Raw genomic sequence first — 27,445 nt, forward strand, 5'->3', positions numbered from 1 at the left:
ACCCTGGTTTGTGCAAGTGAGGTAAAGGAGAAATTTGCTGGAGTGGGGATCTTCTTGAAAATACGCTGTCTAACAATATTGCAGAAGTTTTTGTGAAACCTGGAGCTTCACTTCCTCTTTCTTAAAGGCTTATAGAATAATTCTGGACCTTCCTGAACAAAGTGCTCCTGTCACACTTAATAAGTTCGGGAGGGGGAAAAAGCTTACAAATCATACCTTTCATTCATAAGTCATGAATTCCTTGGTGAGAAATACTTGCCTCATAGCTAAGGTTACTAATGATTTTTTATTTATTTATTTTTTAGAGAAATATCTAAAGAGCAGGTTTAAATACTGTTATGGCAGATGTACAACAGCTTAGAAGGTAAACAGAAGTAGAAGTTATTCCTGGCAGTTCCATGTATAGAGTAAGCAATGAGTAAATAGAAATGCTGAAAGGCTCAAAAGTCTTCCAGCAAGTTGAGAGGGTGGAAACTTGGAAAGATGGGATGAAAAAGGAAAATTATAATTACAGTAGAAAACACACTTCTGGTTTGAACAGTGATGTGTAAGCAGGATGTAGAGATGCACAGGACTCTTAAATGTGGAGCCGCAATTGTTCAGGTGCCTGTGCTTGAACATGAGGAAAAATACTGATCATCTGTCTTGGAATCTAGAATTGTAGTAAGATACACATAACAATGGAATGACTGCTTAAAAGAGAGAAAACCATTCTTCCTTTCATTTAGTCTGGAATGAAAAAAATCTTACTGCTCATTTGTTTTAATGTATGAAAAACTATGACAATAGATGAAGAATGTTCTGAAGTCAGTAGGGAAATGTACTGTTGACTTCCGTGGTTGTTTAGACCGGTTATTTTGCACTTAACCTCTATAAGGAAGATGTACATAATGTATAGCTAGTTAAACTGGTTCCAGTACAATTATTGTGTTACATACCGTATCTTTTTTAATTCTTCAGGTGCATCTGATTACCTGCTGGAAATACTTTGAAGTATCAACAATGAACTCAATGTTAACATTATTTTTTTCTGGAATAGTTGCCTCTTGTGCTCACTTTACTGGTGATTCGGTATCCAGGTTACTCCTCGTGTCCTTTGATGGCTTCAGGGCTGATTACTTGGAAACCTATGAACTTCCTCATCTTCAGGAGTTCATTGAGGGTGGTGTGCTTGTAAAACAAGTTACGAATGCTTTTATCACCAAGACTTTCCCAAACCATTATACGATAGTGACGGGTTTATATGAAGAAAGCCATGGCATCGTGGCTAATGACATGTATGATGCAGATGCCAAGAAAAAGTTTTCACAGTTCAATGATTCAGATCCCTTCTGGTGGAATGAGGCAGTTCCAATTTGGGTAACAAATCAACAGCAGGGAAATAGAGCAAGTGCTGCTGCAATGTGGCCTGGTACTGATGTAAAAATTAACAATACAACCCCTCAATTCTTTATGAAGTATAACTTTTCGGTAACTTTTGAGGAGAGAGTGGAGAAAATTGTTGGGTGGCTGAACAGCTCTAATCCAGTAGTCAGTTTTGCTACGTTATACTGGGAAGAACCAGATGCAAGTGGGCACAAGTATGGACCAGATAACACTGAGAACATGCGCAAAGTACTAGAAGAAGTGGATAATCATATTGGTTTCCTTACGGATAAGTTGAAGGCATCAGGTTTGTGGGACACTATTAATATTATAATAACAAGTGATCATGGAATGGCCTCCTGTTCTGCAAAGCAGCTGATTATCCTCGATGACTGCATTGGTCGCGATAACTATACTCTGATAGACAAGACTCCGGTTGCTGCAGTGCTGCCAAGGCAGAGTATGTTTTGTGTTTGTTTTTTTTTCAAGTCATACACTGAGAATTAAATCTTGTTTATCTAAAAAGCAGTCACTATGGTAGACTGTTCACATCTTTTGCAAACCCAATGTAGTTCATATTGCAGAACTTTAACATAATTTAATGAATAAGCTAAAGAATGTTTGTTTATTTAGAAGTTACTTTGCTTTGGTAATCAGTGGGCCAAGGAGAGTTTCTTGTCAAATTGCTATGGGTGGTAAAGATGGTCCCGGTACAGCTTGTTGAGAAAGTAGATAGGCACTTGGTATGCCTGCTCTCTTGTTGCTCACTTAGTCTATACAGTTGTAATTCATGGTGAGCATGAAATAAACCCTTGTGTTTATTCAGAATAAAAAATGTCATTGTCTAAACTTCCAAGTAAAAATCTAAACCCAACTTTGATCGCTTTACCACTTCTGTTTCTGTGAATGAAACTTTGGATTTTCATACTGTGAATTAGATTTTTGTACTTTGGAGTAGTTACTAACAGGCATGCCTTAAATCATGACACTGCTGGTCTCAGTTTCCACAGCTGTGGCCAGACTGGAGCAATTCTAATGAACAAAGTGATTTATACAGTAACAAAATTTAATACTTACTGCTTTGGTTAAAATATTGATAACTTTAGTTAGCTTTCTTTTGATTTCTCTGTTTGAATTTTGCCCTCTTCTCCTGCAAGCCTAGAAGGTAGGTTGAATTGTAGGTCCAAAATCACAGCCATGAGGTGCCTGATTTAAAATGAGAGCAAATTGTGAAATCCACCTTGATAAATGTAGCGTTTTATTAGGGATGTGACGAAATCCTTTTCTGTGTGCTTCTTTAAAAAATAACTGTTTTGAAAAAAAATAGATCTTGGGTTTAATGATAGATAATTGCAGTGAACAGGACATAATTTCTAGCTGTTTCACATGCAGTTTTTTTCTTGGCAGACAAGAGAGACGTGTATAACTTACTGAAAAAATGCAACAGTCACATGAAAGTGTATCTCAAAGAAGAAATTCCAGACAGATTTCATTATCGTCATAATAAGAGAATTCAACCCATAATTCTGGTTGCAGATGAAGGCTGGACAATTGTACAAAATGAGTCACTTTCAAAATGTAAGTGTGTTTTCCTCATTTGTGCTCTTGGTAGCTTATGTTGGTAAACAGACTTGTTTTGGAAATTCCAGCCATCTACAGGATGGTCCTAGTTTAGCGAGTGGAGTCCTGGCACTGTGCATCTTTAGGAACATCTCAGCATTTTCTAGAACACTCTTAGCCTGAGCCTGGAGTCTTTTAAGAGATGCGGAAGAGATGGGGGATATACTGTTGGCTAAAACACTTTGTCATGTTCGACTCAATAGCCTGAGGTACACTTTTAAGAGTTACTTTAGGCAAGTTAGCAGTCTGTCTCAAGCTTATACTAGAGTGTGGTTTAACTATTTTTTGTATATAAAATATATATATATAGGGGAGCATAAATTGGAGAATGCAAGACACAACATTTAATGTTACGGTACATGTACTAGGAAACAAAAATAAATGGGAGGAAATACTAAAAATAATAGGAACACAACAATAATAGTCAAAGTTCTTCCTGTTAGGGGCATCATAGCATGTTTTGAAGACAAAAAACAAAACAGATGTTAACTTCACACATTGCTAAGCTATGCACTTTCTTCCTGCTAGATGCTGTCAATATCAAAATATATACATATATGTATGTATGTACCTGCATGTATATTTCCAGGTGTTTCACATGCAGGGTTTTTTTTGGCAGACGAGAGGTGTGTATAACTTACTGAAAAAATGCAAAAGTCACATGAAAATTTATCTCAAAAAAGAAATTCCAGACAGATTTCATTATTGTTCTAATAAGAGAATTCTAGTTGCAGACAAAGGCTCTGTGTGTGTGTGTATATATATATATATGTATATATGTGTGTTCAGAAGGTGATTGAACAAATTGTTGGAAGAAAAATCCATTAAGAGAAATTAATTACAAAGGTACCAACTTCTAGGAAGTTTCTGAGCAGCTCACAGCTCAAGGCTGGTTGCTGTGTCAGGGCTAACCCTCTTGGATACCTCCCAGACTCCCTGTCATGACTGCTGTCAGAGGCAGGGCCCTGGGTGGTATAAACTCCCAGTTTCACCCAGTTTGGCTGTTCTTCCTGTCTTCCCTTTGCAAGTTTAAGTTCAAATTTTTCTTATTATTTGTACAGAAGTACTGCTTTTAATGTAAGATGTGTTTATATTTTAATTTCCCTACAGATTTGCTACAATCACCTTCAAATTGACAGCACTTAGCACATGTATTCTCTAATAGAGGTCTCTCTCTTGTTTATGGTTAGATTCAATTTCATGTACCTAAAAATAGTTAGTAGGTGTATATTTATCAGTAACAGCATTCTGTCAGTTGAAGTGAATCACTTTTCGACTAGCCAAGGCTTCCCAGAAGCAGGCAGGGGCGGTTTTAGCCTAAAAGGCTGTTTAAGCGTTCATTGTACTTGTCTTTGTGGACAAAGTGGCAGCGTGATGACTGGCATGTGTATCAATACCTACGTTCTATCTAGCAATGCTAGCACACCCCAGCCCTCCTACTTCAGAGGTCAAAGACTGGAAACTTCATTGGGGAGGGAACTTGAACAGCTCTGTTCAAAACAAGCAAGTAGTAGAAGGAAAAAAATGTCATCAAGAAATGTGGCACTGCATTAAAACAAGCAAGCAAGATGTGGTGCAGTTCTATCTTTGTGGTAACAAACAATGGTGGAAAACATTAAAAAGGAATATTGGAAGTATACCCAAGTGGTGAGTGTGACCTAATCAATAAGAATCATGACATTTCACATCAGAAACTTCAGTGAAGCAGCTGAGGAGACAGTTCTGGGGAGACACTCATTAAACTGTTACTAAGAAATGAACTCAAAAGTTAAATACAGTCACTCAAATACTGTGCTGCGTGTGCTGTGAGAAATTTTTGTCATCTTGGACAGATTTTTCATGCATGTTATTAGGAGATTTGACTATGGCTGGTTTTTAGCTGTGTGTATTCCACCGAAAATCGGCGTATTTCTTAAAAACCTACTGTCCAAGTACTGTTGACCTTGTAGCTACAAAGTTTTGTTGTATGCCTGTCACAAGCATATGTCAAATCATGATGCTCTGACTGTTTTATGGTTGTGATTGATTGGGTGCCCCTTCTCCTGAAGTACCTAATCTGATAAGCATGATTTGAAGGTGACTTAATGGGCTCAAACTGAACACTATCAAGGGGAAAGCGCTTGGCTTTTAAGGAGTAATCAAAGTGTCTGCTTTGCAAGGGGAAGATGTCCTTCCAAATTCTGAGAAGTACAAATTTGCAATTCCAGCTACTTGTGGAATGGCAACATCCTTTTCAACTTTGGCGTGAGGAGTGGAGAGGGGAAAATTGAAAATGTTGATGATCAAAAGGAAAAGAGATAATGGGGGGCAGGGAGGAACTGCAGCTGAAGACTAGTATGGGAAAAGACTTCTGGGGATTGGGGAAGAAGGAAGGAATTCTGGTTTCCTTCAGTGTTTGATTCAACAGCTGTTTTTATGTTCTGCATTAGCCTTTGGTTAAAATCTATGCCTTTTGGGGGTGTGGGGAGAGATAGGGAGGGGAATACTTGATATGTAAACAGAAACTGTGATGTTAACTCTTTGCATTTCTCCAGTAGGTGACCATGGCTATGACAACACTCTCCCAAGCATGCATCCATTCCTGGCTGCTCGCGGGCCTGCTTTTCATCGGGGTTACAAGCAGAGCACAATGAACAACGTTGATATTTACCCAATGATGTGCCACATCCTGGGCCTGACACCACAGCCGCACAACGGCACTTTCAGTAACACCAAGTGCTTGCTCGCTGACCAGTGGTGCATAAATCTTCCAGAAGCTATCGGGATAGTTACTGGGGCTTTTATGATACTGACTACTTTCACCTGCATTATCATCATCGCCAAGAATAGAGTAGCTCCCCCACGGCCATTTTCCCGACTTCAGTTACAGTATGATGATGACGATCCTTTAATCGGATAGCGTGTAGGGAGCCTCGCCTCGCTTGCTAAGTAGTGATTTCAGGAAGAGAGCTTGAACTTGCACTGGATGGCATTCTTTGATGCACTTTAATGGTATCCATATAAAATACTGTACAGCCAGACCCTGCTAACGTGTTTGTGTGTGCTACCTGACTAGTAGTCCTGTAAAAATATTTTGAGAACAAAATGGTGGATGGGTGGCTTTCTGCTGGAAGAAATGCTTAACAAAATAAGGATGCTTAGCTTTTCATTCAAGCCTTTGAACACTTTCAGAATGAAATTCCAGAGTATGAACTAGCCAGGGTAGACTAAGTGAATTTTAACATTTGTAAATGATAATTATTTTTTTTGTATTAAATTTAAATTACTGTTGACTTCTTTTAGTGTTCTTGTATCTGTATTGGAAAGAAGATCTTTCTTTTTTATGAGAGTTAGACGTTAGTTGTATTTGGATGGTATGTTCTGATTTGTTCTTAAATTTGGGGATCGAGTGTGTAGAGAAGATCCAGTACCTCTGTTTCCACCCTAAGCCAGCAATATGACAAGAAATCGGTGAGAAGGAAAATGGAAGTCAGTGAGGAAAGAATTGGTGCATATTGCCTCAAATTAGAGCAACAAAGCATGCAGTTGAGCAGTTGTACCACTGGGCAGATGGCTCTGATGTTTCTAGATGTGTGTCCATGGATGACTTAGTTCCACAGTTCCTGCAGTCAGCCAGCTGGGGTGGTACTACTTTCTTCTCAGGGTGTTTTTCAGGATGTTGATTTAATCTGAGAATCCTTGGATTACCCAGTTTCATGGGCTGCAGTAGTAAAATTACTGCTTCTAAACCATGTGAAAAGTTTTTCAGGTGTAAACTCTGCTGAAGGTCTTTATGTAATAAAGGTGGTTCTACCCTGTGTATCAGCTGATAATTACCTTTTGAAGGCTGCCATGTGGTAAAAAGCAGCAATTGAAAATGTGACAATGCAGCCATCAAGCAAGGATTCCAAACTTTTATTTTAAACCCTGGAAGTTTAAAGGGAAAAGTTACTTTCTTTTTTGAGATAGGATCTGTTATCTGTAGTGTCTAAGCTGTCTAAATGCAAGGTTATGGTGAAGACCAGTGCTAATTTTCTCTTAATTGAAATTCTTGATTCCTTGTCAAGTCTAGTAACTTGCCATAAAAAAATTAATTTGATTTAGAAAGCTTTAGTGGTTACTTTATCTTTTAGTGGGGAAAGAATGTGAGGTTAAATTGTTAATGCTAACCTGCAAAGAGAACTACCATTACCCAGCCCTCTTCCTACAGGTTTGGTTGTTTTGAAGAACTGATAATTTGAGGTACCTGGTAGCACGCAACGTCATCTCTTGTTCACCAGCTCAAATTCAATGCAATATGGTATTAGCTACAGGCTACCTTTTAGTGATCCAGCTGGGAGGAAGTAGGGACTTTGGAGGGAAAGGTTACTTTTAACTACCCACTGGAAAAAAATACACTTAAAAATGGGTTTTAAAAATGCTGTAAGTTTTACTAATTTGTATTTCTTCTCTGAGGATTCTGTTGTACTGATTAAAAACACAATCCAAAACCTAACCTGTTTTGCATTTTTTCCCCCCTTTTTAAACTACTAGTTACTACTTACTGACTAATGCTTTACTCTGGATTAATCTGAACTTGAAGGAGGCTCGGGCCCCTTGAAAAATCTGTACTGTCATTGACAGTGTACTGGATTTTCAATTATTGATATAGCAATAACAGGACTGAACATAGAAATCACTTTTTCATCCTGCTGGAAGATTGAAAACAATTAATTACATACAGTAAAAGGTCAGGTTAATGAGTAACTGGAGTGAATGTTTTACAGTGATGCTGTAACAGGAAAGATGCTTAAATTCCTACATTGGAGAGTATTGTTAGGTTTTTGTAACTTTGCTTCCTTGCTAATTCCTCAGAGAGTGGCAAACTTGCTGGGAGAGGCTTTGCATCATCTAACTCAGTTGACTCAACTGAGTTATCTTTATCTTTCTGGCAGACTTGGTAAGGCTGAACTGTACCATTCGCTACCTGTGAGGGCTGTTGTTTTCTAGATGCTGAAATGGATTAGCACAGTATATGCTCCACTCTGTTCTTCCCTTCCTCCTCCTTCCCCCAGATAGCTGTCACACAGTGTGTGAATGACATGCTTTCAGTTCCTCTGTGCTTCACCATCATAGGACAGGTGTCAGGGTTACCACCAAGATTTTAATTACCAGAAATGTAGATATTGACTGAAGTGCAACGGCAGCACTCTAATCCGAAATATGAATATTGCTACAGATGGGGAAATCTGGGTCTAAATGCACTTCTCTGCCTGGCTTCATGTAGCTCCTTTTGATAAGAATTACTAAAGCTACTGAGCTCCTATGAAAGCAGGAAGTGAGTGGTAGTACCTAGCAGAAATCCTTACTGCCCTCTACTACTCCTCCTGTTAGTGTTGAGACTAAACAGTGCTATTGTGGGAAGAGTTTAAGTATTAATGAAGAAATAAACTATATGCCAGCTGCATTGCCAATTATTTTCAAAGATGTGGTGTGCTCCATAAAGGTGCTGGGATTTCTTCCTGGCACAATTCTTTGCTGCTGGCAGGGAGAGCTTTAAAGTAGCTCTTGTACATCCAGGATTTCATACAGATCATGTACATACCAAAAGAATCCAGAAAAATGCCTCTTTCTCCTTAGAGACAAAGTTGATATATTTAAAGATGATTATTTTTCAAAGCATTAGTGCCTTAAACATGATGAAAAATTTCAACCACCTAAGTACAGTTTGTATGAATTATTGCTTGTGAAAGTCAGCAGCTGATTTCCTTTTGAACAGCTAATTCCAATATGAACACAAGAAGCTGTCCCTTCCCCCCTCCTCAAAGCTGTGATAAAACATCCTACAATAGTTTGCGGCAACATTTAATGACTTGCTAAATATACTCAACTCTGCAACGTTCATACAGGGCATATTAATTTAGGGGAAGTTCTTAACGCTTAAGCTAGCGCTAGGGAAGTTTACTGCTAGGAAGTAGCATTACGAAGACTGATGTTTCATTATGCTGACTGCCTCCATAAAGGAGCTCTCAACACTGGGTAGAAAAGCCTTAAAACATCCACCCCTCTGTGTTTATATGCCTTTTGTCCATTAGCACTAAAGAAACAATTCCAACATGGAGCCAACTGTCAACTAACTGTAGGTACAAACCACTTGTTTCAGGCAGAAGTTTAAGTTGCTATAAATTGAAAAGAATGTATTGTCTATGAAAATAAACCAACAATGTCACGTACCTCCAAGGATCAGACCAGAGGGACAAATGTTTGCTTTAATATACATGGTACCACCTTTTATTGCAAAAAAAACCCAACCCAAACCCCAGTAACAGAGATTTGTTAATATGATTCAGATTAGGATTTTGTTATGGAAAGACCATCCATTTGCAATGCTGCAGATACCACTATTGAACTTATAATTTTCATGTGCTTGCAATGATTTTTGCAGTCTAATAAATGCTTACGTTACCTTTACTATAGTACAAATGCCATTTCTTGAAAGGTATGTACAGCAGCATAGGTATGGTCAAGACAGCATCCATGGCCGTTATTTAAGCAGGGAAGCAGATTTGCATTTTACAAAACAGCAGGACTCAACAGGTGCATGTTTGTCATTCTTCCCACACACAGCTCAAGATTGTGTTGTTCTACACTTGTGAAAAGTCACACTGCACAACGCTTCATCTTATAATAGGCTTTGTGCCTTTTTTTTTTTTTTTTTTTTTTTGCAACCACATTTATTGTAAAGAGCATTACTGCAGCTCCTTACCAAGAAAGTCTGGAAGATTTTTTTTTAATAAAATGTATTTCAATTACTGGTAAGATAGCTGTTATTTCCATATACAGTAGCAAGGTGGGAAACAGACATCTTATATAAAAGAACTTTGACCTAAAATTCTAAATTCTATCAATCACACTATGCACAGTACAGGAAATATTTGGGATGCGTATGAGTTAAGGACCATTCTCCCCCAGCCATCTCCCCAGAATTCAAGTTTTTTTCCTGAAGTGTTTTTAAATGAAGCAAGTACTCAATGCTTGATAGCACTACAGCAAACATGTATTTCAACTTCAACATTTCCAAACAGGAAGAAACAAAGAAAACATCTGACATCTCCAAGTATGCTTCACAGGTCAATAATGAAACACAAAATCATGCAAGCTTCTCAGTTTCCAGGCTTAAGTTACAAGCAGTATAGCGTGTACTCAAGTCCACTTTCCTATAAACTTGTTTGTACATCATAAAAAGTATCAAATACACAGAAACCAAATCCCACATCCTCCCCAACCAAAAAGATAGTCTGAAAAAATACCTCGCGTGACATCAGAGAAAAAGTTGATATTTTTCTCCAGTGGCATCATATCTGCTTTCAGTTTCATTAAGCATACACCCAACAACTTAAAACAGTGCTTAACCCTGGCTAGGCAAATATCCTAACACAGTAACTACCCAACAGGTACCTGCAAATACACCCAAGCAATAAAGGAAACATGTTTAAACCTAAACTGAAATACCCGAATGCTGAAAGATTCCCTTCGGTTTTCTACAAAGGTTCATTTTGCTCTCTTCAAAGAAGGGCCTTACAGTGCAATACAGAACAATCACATTGAGAAGACTTCTCATTTTGAATGTTATTTTTCCCCAAACCCTTTGTTAGGGGAAACCTCCTGCTCTTGCCCTAGTTGCATGTTTGGGTAGGTAAGCCTAAGACCCAGGATGACTGAACAACACTGACCAACTTTGCCCCCTCCTTAAAAATCAAGGGTCACTTTGGCTGATGACAGAACTACACCTGTCACAAATAAAAAAAAGTGGGAGTTTAATGAACACCTCTGAAATTACAACTCGGTTATTTTTACATCTGCCATAAGCATTCCTATGAAATTTTTTCAATAAGAAGAATTTCTATTAAAGCAGCATGTTGCAAAGTCAGAAAGTATGTAACTGAAGTAGCTACAGGTGAGGATTATCTCTAATTTTCATTGATATTCCCTTAACCAAGCCTGTACATCTTTCTTTAAACACACACTAAGTTTGTGCTACAATTTGTTTTTAAGTTGCAAATAGGCAAGAAAAGGTGGATTCAATGCATCAATCTGCTACTGCCATCCACTTTTTGGAAGATAGCTAGGGAAGTGATTAGTAACAATTTTGAGGTTTCGGTTGTCTACTGGGACTTCCCCAGCCTCTCTAGAGTGAACATCATTACTGCTTTAATCTTTCAGCTTGAAAAGTCCCTGCAGCACTCAGTTTTAGCTGGCATCAGCAAATTAATCTTAAGGCATACCTAATGATCAGATCCACTAAGAACCAGCTTTGCAGCGTCAGGCACACCTAACCCAGACGTCTTCCTTCAGTGTTTTTTTAAGAAAATGGCAATGTAGGAAAACAAGGCAGTACACAGAACAGTAACAGCAGAATCACAGAGATAAGTCAAATTAAGTTACACAAGACTTCATACATATTCCCCAAATTAAGGGGGGGTCCTCCAACAGATCTGCTAGTTTCTGCTTTCCTAAAGCTACTATTGCAGCTAGACTTCCAGCATATACCTTAAATTGCAGTATTTCATTGCCTTCCCTCTCAAGCATTTGCTGCACCTAGCTGTGGTGTCTGGAAACTTTCTACATCTGTTTGCAAGACAACTCAATGCTAAGCAAGTGCCCCTGCCGTCACGGAGGAATCCAACAGATCACTCACGACGCAGTGAGCGCCAGACAGTTCGTAACACGGCACTGCAGAGTCATCGCTGAGACAGCAAGAAGTAAGCTCACTTCTGAACTCGCCTAGATTTCATTCATTAAGTCTGGAATTAAGCTCAGCAAAATGAGTTCTGTACTTCAGTTCATCAGCTTGTTGCAGCTCCTTGCTAGGTCTGCCAGCAACGCCCTCAACTGCGGTATTACACTGTTAGTCACACCAGTTTGACAGAGCACATCCAAGGCCAAGATGTTCCCAGCTTTGCCCTCTGCCAGGTGCCGTGGATAAAGCGATAAATTGGACTTACAGAAATACCAGACCGAGTATTTGTGTGAATTTTGAAAGAGTTTCTTTTTCCTTCAGGCATTATACTTAGAAGCAAAGCGCAGAGAAACACTAACTCACACAGGGAGGGAAAAATAATTCAGCTTGTAAACAAGTCTGACAACTAGACAACTTTTCTGACTTCATACCATGTTTTTCATACAAACCTCAGTCAGCAGCTTCTCACCTACTATTTCAGTGAGCTCATAAAAAACCCACAACTACAATAGATTTAGAAGATTTATTGCCCCACACAGAAGAATTAGAGTAATATATATTTTTGTTGACTCAGAATTAATAATTTTCCCTGACAGACTTTCCTCTGGAAAAATAAACTCCAGTCTTATATCTTTTTTCATATTAAAGTGTGCTTTTTCAGATTTAAGAGTATACATGGCTTAAGATTTATACAGCTGTTCCTTAAATTGTGCGTCTAATACTACTCATCAAATTCCAAGGTCCACCCAGATATATCAGATAAAACACAAGACAACAAGCCAAACACACTAGAGAAGAGTCTCCAGTAGCAGGTCTGATGTTACACCCAATGACAAGCTTGACAGCACTCTGAAACCAGCTTATACATGTATCTTCCCTAACAGATTCATCTGCCTTATTCTGAAAGAATCCTCTTTATCACAGAAATATGAAAGACTCCATTTGGATATACAGCTGTTGAGCTGTACGTGTCTTTAAACTGCCAGCCATATGAAATTCCTAGAAAATTTAGTCCAGTGTGCAGGAAACAACAGAAAAAGTAAAGACCTACACTTACCTAAAATCATACCTAAAATCATTAAGACCTATATTTACCTAAATAAAAACAAAATCAAACAAGTAGTTTAATGCCGATTGCTAAAGGCAGTGCCACTTAGATTCATATATTCATACAATTAATACAGTAGTTTAAAGAAAGATGCCTAACTCTAAACTTAGACACTTAGCACTGCATGACCCAGCTTAATAATAATGTTGTTTTCTGCAGGATTTAATCCACCAAGCTATCTGTAATGGTGATCCAGCAAAAGCTTCCTTGGGCAGGGAATAAAAAACCCCAAAGAAGTCTAGTCACATTCATTGACTTGTTAGAATCTAAGAGACTTAAAAAAAAAAAAGAGGTGGGAAATTAAATCACCATGTTATATCTGTGAAATGCACCTCAGTTGATGTTATTTCCTGAAAAGTAGTTCAGAATGAGGTATTCAAGGTTTATGGTCACTACATGTCTATATACACATACAGCTTTCCAGGTTTACCTAGAATATTTTCAACACCTGAAAAATTAAGTAGTTGTAGGGTGAAACAGAAACATGCTTTTTCTCTGCATACCTGGTAGGTATGTACTCCAGTGTACCAATCGATCAGGATCTGTTTCCTTTTACTCCACCTATCTATGCTGATCCATTTCTTTTTTTTTTTTTTAATAAGGTTAAGCAATAAACAGGAAGTAGTACCATGTGTTATTAATCTTGCAACAGTGGCTGGGCAGCTTCAGTATGTTGCATTTGCATGTTATTTGCTTGGGTGAGGATAAAATGCTTAACAAAAACTGCAATGAAAACCATAACAATAACACTGCCCAGAAAGACTCCTACAACAGTAGCATAGGTGTCTGCTCCAAAGGCTACAGGAACTTCTTCAGCAAGTATATCTTTCACAGCATTGAATGAACCATTGTTTGGCAGTGAGTTAATACCAAGCAGATGGCACAATAAGGGATACAAGTCTGTAGCATTCATGACTTCTTTGGTGGCATTCTTTCTGAAGGCAGGCCCAACTGCCAAAAAAATTGGATGCATTTCTGGTAAGATGTTGTCATATCCATGATTACCAACTAGAAATAAAAGATAGATAGATAAAGATCAATATTCTGAAGTTGCAAAACAAGCACTGAACCTCTTCCTAGAATTAGCATAATGCACAAAAGGAACAGCCATCATTTATTCTTGCAGAGGTTTAGAAGAATTATTTTGATCAACAGCACAAATGTCTCCTTGCAAATACTGTCTCAAAACTACAAAGAGAAGATGCCTAGAAGATGCCTTAAAAAAAAAAAAAAAAAAAGGAGAGCACTATTTAAAAAAAAGAAAAAGGAAAAAAAAAAGGTATGCTCCCATTGCAGTAGCAGCACTGTCAATGGCATGCTATGCTATACCCAAGTTTCCTTGATTTTCCTCAAGGAAAAACTCCATGTAGAGACAGACTGTTTGACTCCTTGTAGCAGACAGACCATAAGCTCTGACTGCTTTGGCACCTTGTCCAATTTTGTGCACTATCTACTCATCAACACGGAAAAAAGTTTACAGATCTCACTAGTGGGTCTCCAGGGCCCTGTCCTTACATGGGCACTAAAACACTCTGAACGTGTAAATAGACATGCAGGCACAAAAAGCTGCTCTCATCTGCTATCAACTACTGAAAAACTTGTTAAGTCTTGCAGGTAATGCTCTTCAGCTTCATAACCAGATGTGAAATATAAGAAGTTTTCAATTAAGAAACTTAAGAACTGACCATATGACACCTATATTTTCCTCCTAGCTAACCAACAGTTACAGTTTACTGTCTCCATTCTACCTGTAATAAACCTCAAAATCCCAAGGTGAGGAACTTAAAAGTGGGTGGTGGTGGTTTTTTTTCCTCCAAATCACCTAGAATGCACCTTACCCTATAAGGCAAAAGAAAATCACTGGTGTACAGTAACACAATATTCAAAGACTCTGTCTAGCAATAGAACAAGGTTACTATAAGTGTAGGCATCCAGAGAAGTTGGGGAGTTTCAGAACGTATTCTTATGTTTCCAACCCAACCCTTCTCCATAATAATAATATTATATAGTAAATTTATTAATAGTAAATAAACAATACCTGCTAAAACAACACTATTCATCCTCTACTCAGGAAGTTCAGTTACAAATTATTTTTTTTTTAAATCTCTCAGGAAGTGCTTGTCAGTTTGCTAGATCTCACAAGAAGACCTTAAGTATGTAGCCACTAAAACATGTGAATGATCTTATCTCAGCAAGTTTAATTTTTAGAAACTGTAGTCCAGTTCTCCCTCCCCTAACAGTAGGGTGCTTCCCATCCCATAAGGAAAAAAAAAATTATAAATTCTACACACTTAGCTTCAGTGTTTTCCCTCCCAGTTTAAGAATTAAAAAAAATTTAAAAATTAACATTGGTTGAGATTGGGAGAGAAAGTACCGTGTAAGGTCTGACTAGGAAGACAGTGTGAAGACAGAATACTTACATTGAAAACCGTCAGACTTATTATATACAATTTCCCATCCTTTATCAGCCAGTGCTAAGATTGCCTGAATTTTACTGTTGTGTTTGTAATGTAATCTATCTGGAATCTGCTCCTTTTTATATACAGTCATGTTGGGATGAGCACTGGTCAGGGCTTCATATACTTCATCCAGTTTGCCTTCAAACAAAAAGAAACAAAAGACAAAACTTAAACATACCAATATGTTTACTGAACTCATCAGTAGTTTAAATACAACTGAAAGAAGAGGGCAAAATGCACTTCCCCAAAAGCTAATTATAGCTGTAAGAGACAACAGCTGATTACAACATGCATAGAACTTACTGTGAGAAATCCAGAGCGTCATTCACAGTAAGATCACGCCTGGCATCAGGCTTCACAGACTATTCTTAAACAGTAAGTACCTTGCTAATTTTAGAAAAATCCCTCAGTTCATAGTTATCAGAACGTAGGCTTCTCACAAGAATGAGTTAGAAGGCATTCAGTTAAGTCTCACAGAAAAGAAACCAGCTCCTCCTACCTCCATGCAAAGCTTGAAAGCAAGAAGATAGCTCCTAAACCTGTTTATGAGGTAACGTGTGCATTAAGGCCATACTCTGTCCTTCCCCCAGTTGGCTATGATGACAAGTGACACTTTTTATTTAATTTTAAAGCAGTTTAATTGTTAGTTGCTTTCCTTTAAAAGGCCAAAGAGAGCAGCCACTTTGTTTCTTGAAAGTTTTTGAACTTTCTTGAATGTATTTTTCTTTTTTTTTAACTTTCTTCAAGTTTTTCTCTGAAAACTTACTTCTGAGTGAACCCAACTATTTATTTCTCCTTCTGTGAGATGCTCCAATGAACAGCTACATATTTGACCTCATCTGACTCCCCGTGTTGATCTTCTACCATTTTGATAACAAGTTTAGCCAACTGAGAAAGAGCAGCTAGTTTGTTGCTATGCTCCATGTAACATCATAGTATTAGCAATTGATTGCCTAGGGATAAGCAAAACTAGCTTGCGTTCATCTGCCAACGGAAGCCCTCAGGTCTAGATGCCACTAATACCCTGGGAGCTGTACAAAGATTGCAGAGGCCTAAGCAGGGAAACACACGGCAAACACACGAAGGGACAGGTTGGACTGGCAGAGGAAAATGGCACTTTTGGTCTAGACCTGTCAGCCACTCTGTGTATTTACTAACAGCTAAAAGCACTACCTACTCCTTTGTACTCTTAGTGTCTACTCCTTTCCCTTCCCTAGTCATCTACTGCCCAGTGAGCATAAACCCTCAAGAGCTGTACTAACACTACCAAATAAATAGGCATTTTCCACCCCCAATTCTTAATTTCCTTATTTCCAGTTTCTGAGCTTTTCTTTCCAGTAAAAGTCACTGAGCAGCCAGAAAGCAGTTGGACAGGACCAGCACACAGAAAGGAGGAACCAGGACACACAGACCGAAACACAAAAGCAAGTTCACGAATTTACATCTGAGCAAGTTTTTTCAATCCTCCCTGCCATATAAGCACTGATTCTTATTGAGAGCTATGCTGTGTATATAACAGACTTCTCGCAGCTGATGGAGTGCAACTGACGCCAAGGGGCAAAAGGATTCTTGCTCATGAGCTGGCAGGCCTCATTGAGAGGGCTTTAAACTAGATTTGGAGGGGGGAGGGGATAAAACCGGGCTCACTAGAGTTGAACCTAGGGGTAGGTTCAACGTGCCAGAGTTGAAATCGATAGCCCAGCTCAGGTGCATCTACACCAATGCACGCAGCATGGGCACCAAACAGGAGGAGCTGGAAGCCATTGTGCAGCGCGACGGCTATGACGTAGTTGCCATCACAGAAACATGGTGGGATGCTTCTCATGACTGGAGTGCTGCAATGAATGGCTATAAGCTCTTCCGAAGGGATAGGCAGGGAAGGAGAGGCGGTGGGGTGGCTCTGTATGTTAGGGAGTGTTTTGATTGCATAGAAATCGAAGATTGTGAAGACCAAGTAGAGTGCTTGTGGGTAAGGATGAGGGGGAAGGCCAATGAGGCAGATACCCTGCTGGGAGTCTGTTACAGACCACCCAACCAGGATGAAGAGACGGATGAGACATTCTATAAGCGACTGGCGGAGGTCTCACATTCGCTGGCCCTTGTTCTTGTGGGGGACTTCGACCTACCTGACATCTGCTGGGAGTATAACACGGCAGAGAGGAAACAGTCTAGGAGGTTCCTGGAGTGTGGATAACTTCCTGACACAGCTGGTGAGTGAGCCCACCAGGGGAGGTGCCTTACTGGACCTGCTGTTTACAAACAGAGAAGGACTGGTGAGAGATGTGGTGGTCGGAGGCCGTCTTGGGCTTAGCGACCACGACATGATAGAATTCTCGGTTGTGAGGGAAGTAAGGAGAGGGGTCAGCAAAAATGCTACCATGGACTTCCGGAGGGCAGACTTTGGCCTGTTCAGGTCACTGGTTGAGAGAGTCCCTTGGGAGACAGTCCTGAAGGACAAAGGGGTCCAGGAAGGCTGGACAGTCTTCAAGAAGGAAATCTTAAAGGCGCAGGAGCAGGCGGTCCCCATGTGCCGTAAGAAGAGCTGGCGGGGAAGGCGACCGGCCTGGCTGAACAGGGAGATTTTGCTGGGACTCAGGGAAAACAGAAGAGTTTATCACCTCTGGAAGAAGGGCCAGGCAACTCATGAAGAGTACAAGGATCTTGTTAGGTCAAGCAGGGACAAAATTAGAAACGCAAAAGCCCAGCTAGAGCTCAGTCTGGCCACAGTCGTAAAGGATAATAAAAAATGTTTTTACAAATATATTAACAACAAAAAGAGAGGCAAGGAGAATCTCCATCCCCTACTGGATATGGCGGGGAACATTGTCTCCAAGGACGAGGACAAGGCTGAGCTACTTAATGCCTTCTTTGCCTCAGTCTTTAATAGCCAGTCCAGGTATCCACAGGGTATTCAGCCCCCTGAGCTGGAAGATGGGGATGGAGAGCACAATGTACTCCTCATAATCCAGGAGGAAGCAGTCAAGGACATGCTAAGCCACCTGGACACCCACAAGTCTATGGGGCCTGATGAGATCCACCCGAGAGTACTGAGAGAGCTGGCGGAGGAGCTTGCCAAGCCACTCTCCATCATTTATCAGCAGTCCTGGTTAACAGGGGAGGTCCCAGAAGACTGGAGGCTTGCCAATGTCACGCCCATCTACAAGAAAGGCCGGAAGGAGGATCCTGGGAACTACAGGCCTGTCATCCTGACCTCTGTACCAGGGAAGATTATGGAGCGGTTGGTCTTGAGAGTGCTCACAGGGCACCTGCAGGACAATCAAGGGCTCAGGCCCAGCCAGCATGGGTTCATGAAAGGCAGGTCCTGCTTGACCAACCTGATCTCCTTCTATGACCAGGTGACCCGCCTAGTGGATGAGGGAAAGACTGTGGACGTTGTCTACCTGGACTTTAGTAAAGCCTTTGACAGCGTCTCCCACAGCATTCTCCTGGAGAAACTGGTGGCTCGTGGCTTAGACGGGTTTACTCTTCGCTGGGTGAGGAACTGGCTGGATGGCCGAGCCCAGAGAGTTGTGGTGAACGGCGTTAAATCCGGCTGGCGGCCGGTCACAAGCGGTGTTCCCCAGGGCTCGGTTCTGGGGCCGGTCTTATTCAATATCTTTATTGATGACCTGGATGAGGGAATTGAGTGCTCCCTCAGTAAGTTTGCAGATGACACCAAGTTGGGTGGGAGTGTTGATCTGCTGGAGGGTAGGAGGGCTCTGCAGAGGGATCTGGACAGGCTGGATCAATGGGCAGAGGCCAACTGTATGAGGTTTAATAAGGTCAAGTGCCGGGTCCTGCACTGTGGCCACAACAACCCCATGTAACGCTACAGGCTTGGGGAGGAGTGGCTGGAGAGCAGCCCGGCAGAAAGGGACCTGGGGGTGCTGGTTGACAGCCGGCTGAACATGAGCCGGCAGTGTGCCCAGGTGGCCAAGAAGGCCAACAGCGTCCTGGCCTGTATCAGGAATAGCGTGGCCAGCAGGAGTAGGGAAGTGATTGTGCCCTTGGACTCGGCACTGGTGAGGCCGCACCTTGAATCCTGTGTTCAGTTTTGGGCCCCTCACTACAAGAAGGATGTTAAGGTGCTGGAGTGTGTCCAGAGAAGGGCAACAAAGCTGGTGAGGGGTCTGGAGCACAAGTCTTATGAGGAGCGGCTGAGGGAACTGGGGTTGTTTAGTCTGGAGAAGAGGAGGCTGAGGGGAGACCTTATCGCTCTCTACAACTACCTGAAAGGGGGTTGTGGCGACGAGGGTGTTGGTCTCTTCTCCCAAGTAACTAGTGATAGGACAAGAGGAAATGGCCTCAAGTTGCGCCAGGGGAGGTTTAGATTGGATATTAGGAAAAATTTCTTCACTGAGAGGGTGGTCAGGCATTGGAACAGGCTGCCTAGGGAGGTGGTGGAGTCGCCATCTCTGGAAGTGTTCAAAAAACGTGTGGCGCTTCAGGACATGGTTTAGGGGACATGGTGGTGCTGGATTAATGGTTGGACTTGATGATCTTAAAGGTCCTTTCCAACCTAGTGATTCTGTGATTCTGTGAAATAACTGAGCTCCATGACTTAAGTACTTTGTGCTACACACACGTACAATTCAGTCCGACAGCTGAGTTCACAGCTAGACTCTGCAGGCCAATTTCAGCACTATAAGGTCCGAAGCATGGTTGGAAGACAGTCACATTTTCTTTGTGGCCAACACTGCTGTTTTTAGCAGACGAGTGGAATTTAAGCACATCCTGTCATTTTGACTTATCATTTCTCACTAGCTCTGCCTTCACAGCTAGCTGTACATCCTGCAGCAGGCGTTGCTGCAAGCGAGCTCTTCTCTGACTGCCCCAAGAAACCATCGCCTTGATGACCACAAGAACAAGTGCTTAGTTTGACCTGGGACACTACCTGAAAGAAACCAAGGATAAAATCTGGTCTACCATTTACAGCATGCATGGAGTTTTGAATATATCTCAGGGAAAAAAAAGTTTGGGAGGAGGTGCCCAATGTCTTTAAAGAAACAGTCTTCATTTTCCCCCTCAGTTCCTAAGATCCAGTATAGAAATTCTGGAGAAAAACTGGAAATAGATTAATGTATAATGTTTCCTATCTCAAATTGGCATAAAAAAAGGATCACCAAACTTAAGAAACTCAATAAAGGTCAAAATGAGATGGCAAAAAGTCCGATATGATAGAGATAGTTACAGCAACAACGAAAGGGACTCCAATCTAGCATTTTTAGGACTATATTAGTAAAAAAATTAATTTTGTATGCCACTTTTCTATATGGGTTAACAGGGAGGAGAAGGCCCAAACACAGCAAACTATGATTTTTACACTAAATTAATTATTTTAATTAATATATTTATATTAAACGCAAGAAAAAGGCTAGCACAGCTGGTGATGCTGCAGGTACCATCTTTGTGAACATTTAACTAGTTCCACCCACACCCATATACTAGCATGGTTAAGTAATGGCTTTAATCCATCTCTCAGGGAAGAAATATGCAGCCAAAGAGTTAAAGTAGCAGAAATCGCTGTGTTTTTAAGCATTCAAATTTTTTCCTCTATGTCTCACTAAGTTTTACCATTCCCTTGGCTTGAGCAAGAAAAATGGAGTAACTGTTGAAGAATCAGTCTTATGTACTTAAGTGTGCAGTATTTCATAGCTAAAATGAGAATGAAGCTCATTGTTTTATAATAGAAATTACAGCTGATAACAAGGAAGGAAGGAATTTTAGCTGTGCTCAAAACTTAATTCTTGTTTATTGGTAGTGTAATAAATATCTGAACTTCTGGGCTAAACCAAATCTAAGCTATTTCTGAAATCCACTGAAATGGCTTTTTTTTTTACTATTCTGTCATCTAATCGCTGCAGAGATCCTATTTCTTTCCAGCATTCAGCAGACAGAAGAATCAGGTTACGCATCTTCAAGTTCTCATTTACTGCATTAGAGATGTTTCAGCACTGAAGTTTACTTTTACAACTCCTTTATTCAGTAATGAGAACAACCTGGTCAACCATGTTTGTCTCCATCAGGATGGAGCTCCCAAACTTGGCTCTTCTGTCATCACTGAGAGAAACAGCGCCCAGCTAAAAAAAACTGAGTGTGCTCAGGCAGCACATGATCTCAGTTTGGACATACTAACATTTTAGTCTGGAGTATTCTTCAAACTAAAAATTACAAAGGACATTTGTTTACACATTTAAAGGTCACTTAAAGTCTGCAAAATACCCTCCCCTGCTGGGGCATTAAATACAGATTGATGCAAATTTTACAGAAATCTTAAAAAACACCTTTTCAGAAGGCCACCTTAAAACTCAACTTGCAAATTAGCACCCCTGCCCACACAAAAAAATGCCATTTTCCAGGTTAACACATTCACACCAAATAGTTATAGCTTTTGATCATCAAAATAAAAAAAGATCAGCACCTCTACATCAGTGACACTAAACATACACCTGACACTTAAGCAACCCTTCAAAGATGGCAACCAGACTTCAGATTTCGATTCCAACAGTATTCTTGCCCATCACTATCACAATAAAAATGCTAGGAGCATAAATGGCTGGCTGTTCAGCACAATGAGGGAAAAAACCTGAGGTGAACTACAATAGCTGGCAGCTAATCAAAGAGCCAAGACAGGCTTTCTTTTTATCAAAGGTCCCCTCTGGTTTCAGTTTACTGTTTGAGTTAGAAATCTAATTCTTCCACTATGGCTTTAGCATCTCGATGAAAGGCAAGATATGTAACGTTCAGTTGTTATCTATCTAGAATGCCATTCATCTGTGATAATGCTGTTAGATTATCTTACTTCTCATAAGGACTAAAGGATATTTGGCAATATTAGTCAACAGCAGACAGATTTCCTCACTTTTCATTTCAGAAAGTTAATCCAGGCTTTTGACAGAGCTAGCAAAAAGAACAAGGAAGCGATCCTGCAAGTACTCCTTGTTCAAGGCTGATGTCCACTGGCATCAGCACTACTACCACCACTTCAGTTAAGGAATGAAGTCTATCAAATTTTGATACTCAAGTATTTTCTCCAAAGAACTTAACTGCTATAGCTCCTACCTTCTTTTGGCAAAATAGCTACTGCAGGAGAATGGTCAATGACCGTATAGAAGTCTCTGTTCACATATTGATCAAGCTCAATCAGCCTTTCCGAGGAGGACTGTGACATTCCATGATCACTTGTGATTATGACATTTATAACATCCCACAGCTTCGCTTTCTTCAGTTCAGACATAAGATACCCCAGCTTTTTGTCAATATCACTAATTATCGGTCCCATAAGTGGGTTTTCTGGGCCCAGAATATGGCCCATCTCATCAGGCTGTTCCCAATATAGGAGACCAAAGTTTATGGGTTCTTCTGTTGTAAACCAGTCAATAAGCCTAGCAACTCTATCTTCAAAGGAAACAGATTCATTGTAGGGCATATAATATGTAGGAAAGACTCCATGTATTTTCACATCTGTTCCAGGCCACATAGCTGCTCCGGTTTTATGTCCTTCCCTCTGGTTTGTTATCCATATTGGGCTGGCTTCTTCCCAGAACTTGGAGTTATGGATATTCATTTTGTTCAGAGAGAAACTTTCATTCAGAATAGGATCATACATCTCATTAGCAACTATACCGTGGCTTTCTGCATAGAGACCAGTCACCATTGTATAATGATTAGGATACGTTTTCGTTATAAACACATTAGTGACCTGTTTGACATGAACACCATTCTTCATGGCATAATGAAAATTGGGAGTTGAGACTTTATAGATGTAATCCCATCGAAATCCATCAAAAGATACCAGCAACACTCTGGGCTGGGCTGGCTGGAGAGACAATGCACTTGGAAGCAGCAGTAATAAAATTGCCAGGACTTTCCAGTAACAGTTCATGGCTATTGTGAAAGATATTCTTCCCCTCTTCTGAGGCAACATGGCATCTGTTGAGCAGAGACAGAAGATTTGTTTGTGTTAACCTGTTTGACAAAGTCATAAGCTGGTTTTAAGAAGGAGTAGCTAAAATATTCCTTACTAACACCAAGCACTCCAAACATAGGAACAAGACCTTTTACCTATCACTTATATCGATAGCCCAATTTCAGAGATGGGAAGTGAGACACAACAATTTGTTGAACAAAATACAGTTTGCAAAGAAATTTCTTTATCCAGCACCACTGCCCAACCTCCTCCTTTTTTCTTCCTGCTCCCAATACACAGAAACTCCTGCTCTTGCAATTTGATAAGTTTTCAAGTATTTTCTGCATTCAAAGTTGTAAGAAACTGCCCTATGAGAAAGCTTCTGCTTGTTAAGATGTAAACAGGGGCAGTTCTCACCTTGAGAATAACAAGGTCCATCTTCACCAGAACTTTATAACCCTCATTAAAATCTCTGGAGCATGACTTCTCTTCTGCGCAAGGATGACACAGACACAGTAGCATCACATGGCAGAGCAGCGAATGAGAGCAGAAAGCACATACCTGGAACTGCAAGACACTGCACAGCTCCCATGGGGATAGGAGGCCAGCTAGAAACCATCACAGCTTCTCAGCCCCGACACTCAGTATGGGATTACTAAATATGCTGAGTACAATTTCCAGTGGAGAAACTAGCAAATAAGCTTCGAATTTTGGATACAGCAGTACATCCATTAAAAGGTTTTGCTGCTTAAAAGGTGTCAGATCAAGAGGTAGACAAACAAAGAGCAGGAACATCAGTTTCCCAACATTTTATCACATCTCTAACCTGATTGTAGCCTCCCTACAGAATTGAGCTCTTATTAATCATCTAATTCTGGTGCTTTACTGCTATGGAGAAAATTAACACAACCAATACCAGCACATTCACTTCTAGTGTACAGCTTCACAAACAAGAATGTACACAGGTCATACAAGACAGTGTGAAGTTTCAGTTCTTCTAACTAACCACTTATGTCTCTGAATGGATTGGAAAGAGATGGTTGAAAGATTCAGTGGTACAGTTGTGAGCCACTGGAAATACTACATCTTTCAAGCAAGCAGCATCTGTCCTTTCCAGTCAAATACCACTGCTACCTAAGTGCAAGCAGCATGAAGTATGCAAGACACAGGAAATATAATGCAAAACCTGTCCATGAGTTGCATAAGATGGTGACCACTACACCGTACCCTAAAGCATTTCCCTCCTAGATAAACATTCAGTGCTAATTCTGATCATATAACTCAAGGATATTGACTATACCTAGCTATGACTGGCATTCCTTACTTAACAGCATGACATAATATGGCACATAATTTCATATTTTATTGGGTTGTACTCCCCTGCCCCTGTTTCCCTCTGCCTTTCCCAAACACTTTCTTGTTCAAGACTCAGCTATCTAACTCAAAGTAACATCCCTGTAAGAACCCTCACACAGGATTTCCCCATCTGTAACCAACCTAAAATTTCATGCTAATATTCTCCCCTTCTTGCTCAACAGCATAATTTATCCACAAGACCAGATACTGTTCAAGCCAATCTTGCATGTGGATTGTACTGGTACTCCACCCGGTTCCCTTCAGGTTCCCATTTTTCAGCAATCCTCTGGAACAAGTCACTACTGAAATTCAGCTGGAAAACAGTGATTGTGTAACCAATAAATCCACATTAATATCCGGAGTACATAAATATCCTAAGTAATATTAAAAGTTATAGTGTAACAAGCATCTGAGTACTACTGCAATGATACAATAGGATTTGTCATTTTGGTAGAACACAAGATACCTTCCATGGGAAATTTTCCTACTCCAAACACCCAGATAAATCTCTCAGATATATATATTTACACTGGAAAACAGCATAGCCACTGCTAGCTTGCAGGTAGTCAAATGTTACACCAAATTTGCACATCTCCCAAAATTAAAATCCAGGACTAGAGTCCTGCTAAGAATGAACTGATGCTTCAGAGGCATTGTTCTCCGTTCAGCAACCACCACAGAGCCACAAGCTGCAGAATCACTTGGTTTCACCTAATGTGGGACACCTTTCAGCTGAATCAGAATGAAGAAAGGGAGAACACGCTGTTGTGTCCATCTGAACCCCATCCACCAAACTAACCGTAGCCCATAGCCAAGTCATAAATTCCCCATTCTGGGGAATGACAAGTAGAAGTTTAAAGTCCTCTCAAATGAAATCATGTCCTTACTTCTGGATTTTACATATTTAATGATGTTATCATCACCTAATCCTTTAGCTGCAGATTTTTAATAAATTATAAATAATGTTTTTCTTCCAAGGCCTTCCTATACTGGTCTTCCCTGGACACAACCTGAGCAATCTACTGACCCGGGTGCTTCCAGAAACTCAGCACCACAAAGCACAGCTCTGGGGTCCAGGCAGGGCTCTGGTGGGACAAAGGCGCCCGACTGCCGAGGGCAGGGAGCTGACAGACAGACAAGTGCCCAGGGACCTGTTCAGCAGTCAGAGGAGCTCAGCACACGGACGAATGTCGAGGGCAGGCCGGCGTTCCCTCGCCCAGCCGCCTCCAACTGCGGCCGGACACCGCTGTGAAAGGTTTACTTCACCCTAACAGGACAACCACGCGAGGCAAAAACCCCGACTCAACAAACCCACGCTACCCACGCTCCCACACGCCACAGACCACCTCAACGCCCAGGGCTGCCCCCACCGCGGCCCACTCGGGCCTAACGAACCATCGCCCCGCCACCTCCGGAGCCCTCGGTCCGGGCTGCCCCGGAGTCCTCCGCCCCGCAGGCAGGGCGGCGCGGCGCGGCGCGGCGCGGCCAGGCCAGGCCAGGCCAGGCCAGGCCAGGAGCGAGTCCTCGCGGAGCCGCGACCCGCCGTTACCTGCCGGCAGCCCTGGAGCGCAGGCGGAGCAACACCGCCACACCGGGGGGCGGTGGCGGCGGCGCCCGCACGTGACGGCCGCCAGCCCCGCCCCGCCCCGCCGGAAGTGGCCAGCGGCCCTGTCAGTCAGCGCCGGGTAACGGTCGTGGCGCTGAGGGGAGGTGTCGCGGCCGCGCGGCCGGCCGTGGTCCCGGAGGTCGTGCCCGGTTGTCCGAGCGCCGTGGGCGGTGGTTAACGCTCCTGGGGCGCCCCTGAGGCCGCTCCGGCGGGGCACCGGGCCTCTGCCGCGGCGGAGCGGCCCGGGCGGGCGGCGGAGGGCGGAGCCGCCTCGCTGTGAGGAGCGCGGGGCTTCGGCGGCCCCGGGGGCTGGGGACAGGGCGCTGCTGCGGGCCCGGAGGCGGGCAAGTCGTGAGGGTGCTGCGGCGTGTCAAGGATTGAATAGGCGAGAAGCAGGGCCCTGGCTGTAAAGGCAAGGACCAAAGTTCACTTTGTGGAAATCTGCAAGTGCTTCTTCACTTAAGAAAAGAAAAAAAAAAATCAGATGTTTTTCTGCCTGACTTTTTCCTTCTTCTACGTTCTGAGTCTCTAAATTTTCCATTTTTTTCCTGACAGATACTTTTTCCGGTGTTGTGATGCTCAAGACTCATAGCCATGCCCTGGAATGAAGAGGAAAATCAGTTTATCCCTCCTCATCTCACTAGAAACTGATCTGCTGAAGGGGACAAAAATCCGAGCTGGGTTTCCCACCTTTACTAGTTGAGGATCTGTGCTACAAACAGCTCCAAAGCCCATGCCTTGTGTATGTACGCAAACCTCACCCCACTTTGTAGCAGTGTAGAAAACCATTATACTTTTACTGGTGCACAGGAACATGCTGCTTATTAATCATTTTATAGCTGGCACTGCTGAACTTACATGTCCTTCTGGTGCAAACAAGCATTACAATGCAAATAAAACAAAACTTGTGGGTTTTGGGTTTGAGTTGAGTTTAGTTCTTTTTCCTAATCCGTACAGGATGAACCTGCTTTCTTGTTGATGGCAACCTACTGGAGGCTTCACGTCTCCAACACAGTACGTTACTAGTAAGTAGGTAGAAAAGGGTTACGTATAACCTGTGTACAAGCTGCAATCCAGGTAAGGTTCTGGTTTCCTCCCCTCCTTTTTGTGTAAAGTTACAGCTTGGCTTCCTGAACTCGAGGTGACTGAGCTGGCCCGGCTCATACAGTAAGGGGCTCGCTCAAGCCTGAGGCAGTGGCAAAGTCTGGTCATCGCATCTACATTTTTTAAGCAAGGGTGATACCTTCCTCCCCCTCACCCCAGTTCTAAGAATCATGGTAGGAGACAAGGCTCTTTTAATTGTTTTCTTAATATTTTGGGTTGT

General features: G+C 41.6%; 2 protein-coding genes across 2 annotated transcripts; one reads left to right on the forward strand and one right to left on the reverse strand.

Moving 5' to 3' along the window:
- Window positions 1-969: 969 nt before the first annotated feature.
- On the forward strand, window positions 970-5,884 carry ENPP4 (ectonucleotide pyrophosphatase/phosphodiesterase 4; the record flags this gene model as incomplete). The annotated part of the gene is made up of 3 exons (XM_081997241.1): window positions 970-1,825; window positions 2,773-2,943; window positions 5,520-5,884. Exons 1-3 carry the CDS (start codon window positions 1,003-1,005, stop codon window positions 5,882-5,884), a joined length of 1,359 nt encoding a protein of 452 aa, XP_081853367.1. The 5' UTR covers window positions 970-1,002.
- Window positions 5,885-12,761: 6,877 nt separating this feature from the next.
- Window positions 12,762-27,333, reverse strand: ENPP5 (ectonucleotide pyrophosphatase/phosphodiesterase family member 5; the record flags this gene model as incomplete). Its single annotated transcript, XM_081997993.1, has 5 exons — window positions 12,762-13,799; window positions 15,212-15,388; window positions 22,313-23,182; window positions 26,065-26,481; window positions 27,177-27,333. The coding sequence occupies 5 exons, from the start codon at window positions 27,331-27,333 to the stop codon at window positions 13,429-13,431; spliced, it is 1,992 nt and encodes a 663-aa protein (XP_081854119.1). The 3' UTR covers window positions 12,762-13,428.
- Window positions 27,334-27,445: the final 112 nt, after the last annotated feature.

This window comes from Phaethon aethereus, assembly GCF_964289735.1.
Source record: "Phaethon aethereus genome assembly, chromosome: 3".
In the NCBI taxonomy this organism is placed as follows: domain Eukaryota; kingdom Metazoa; phylum Chordata; class Aves; order Phaethontiformes; family Phaethontidae; genus Phaethon; species Phaethon aethereus.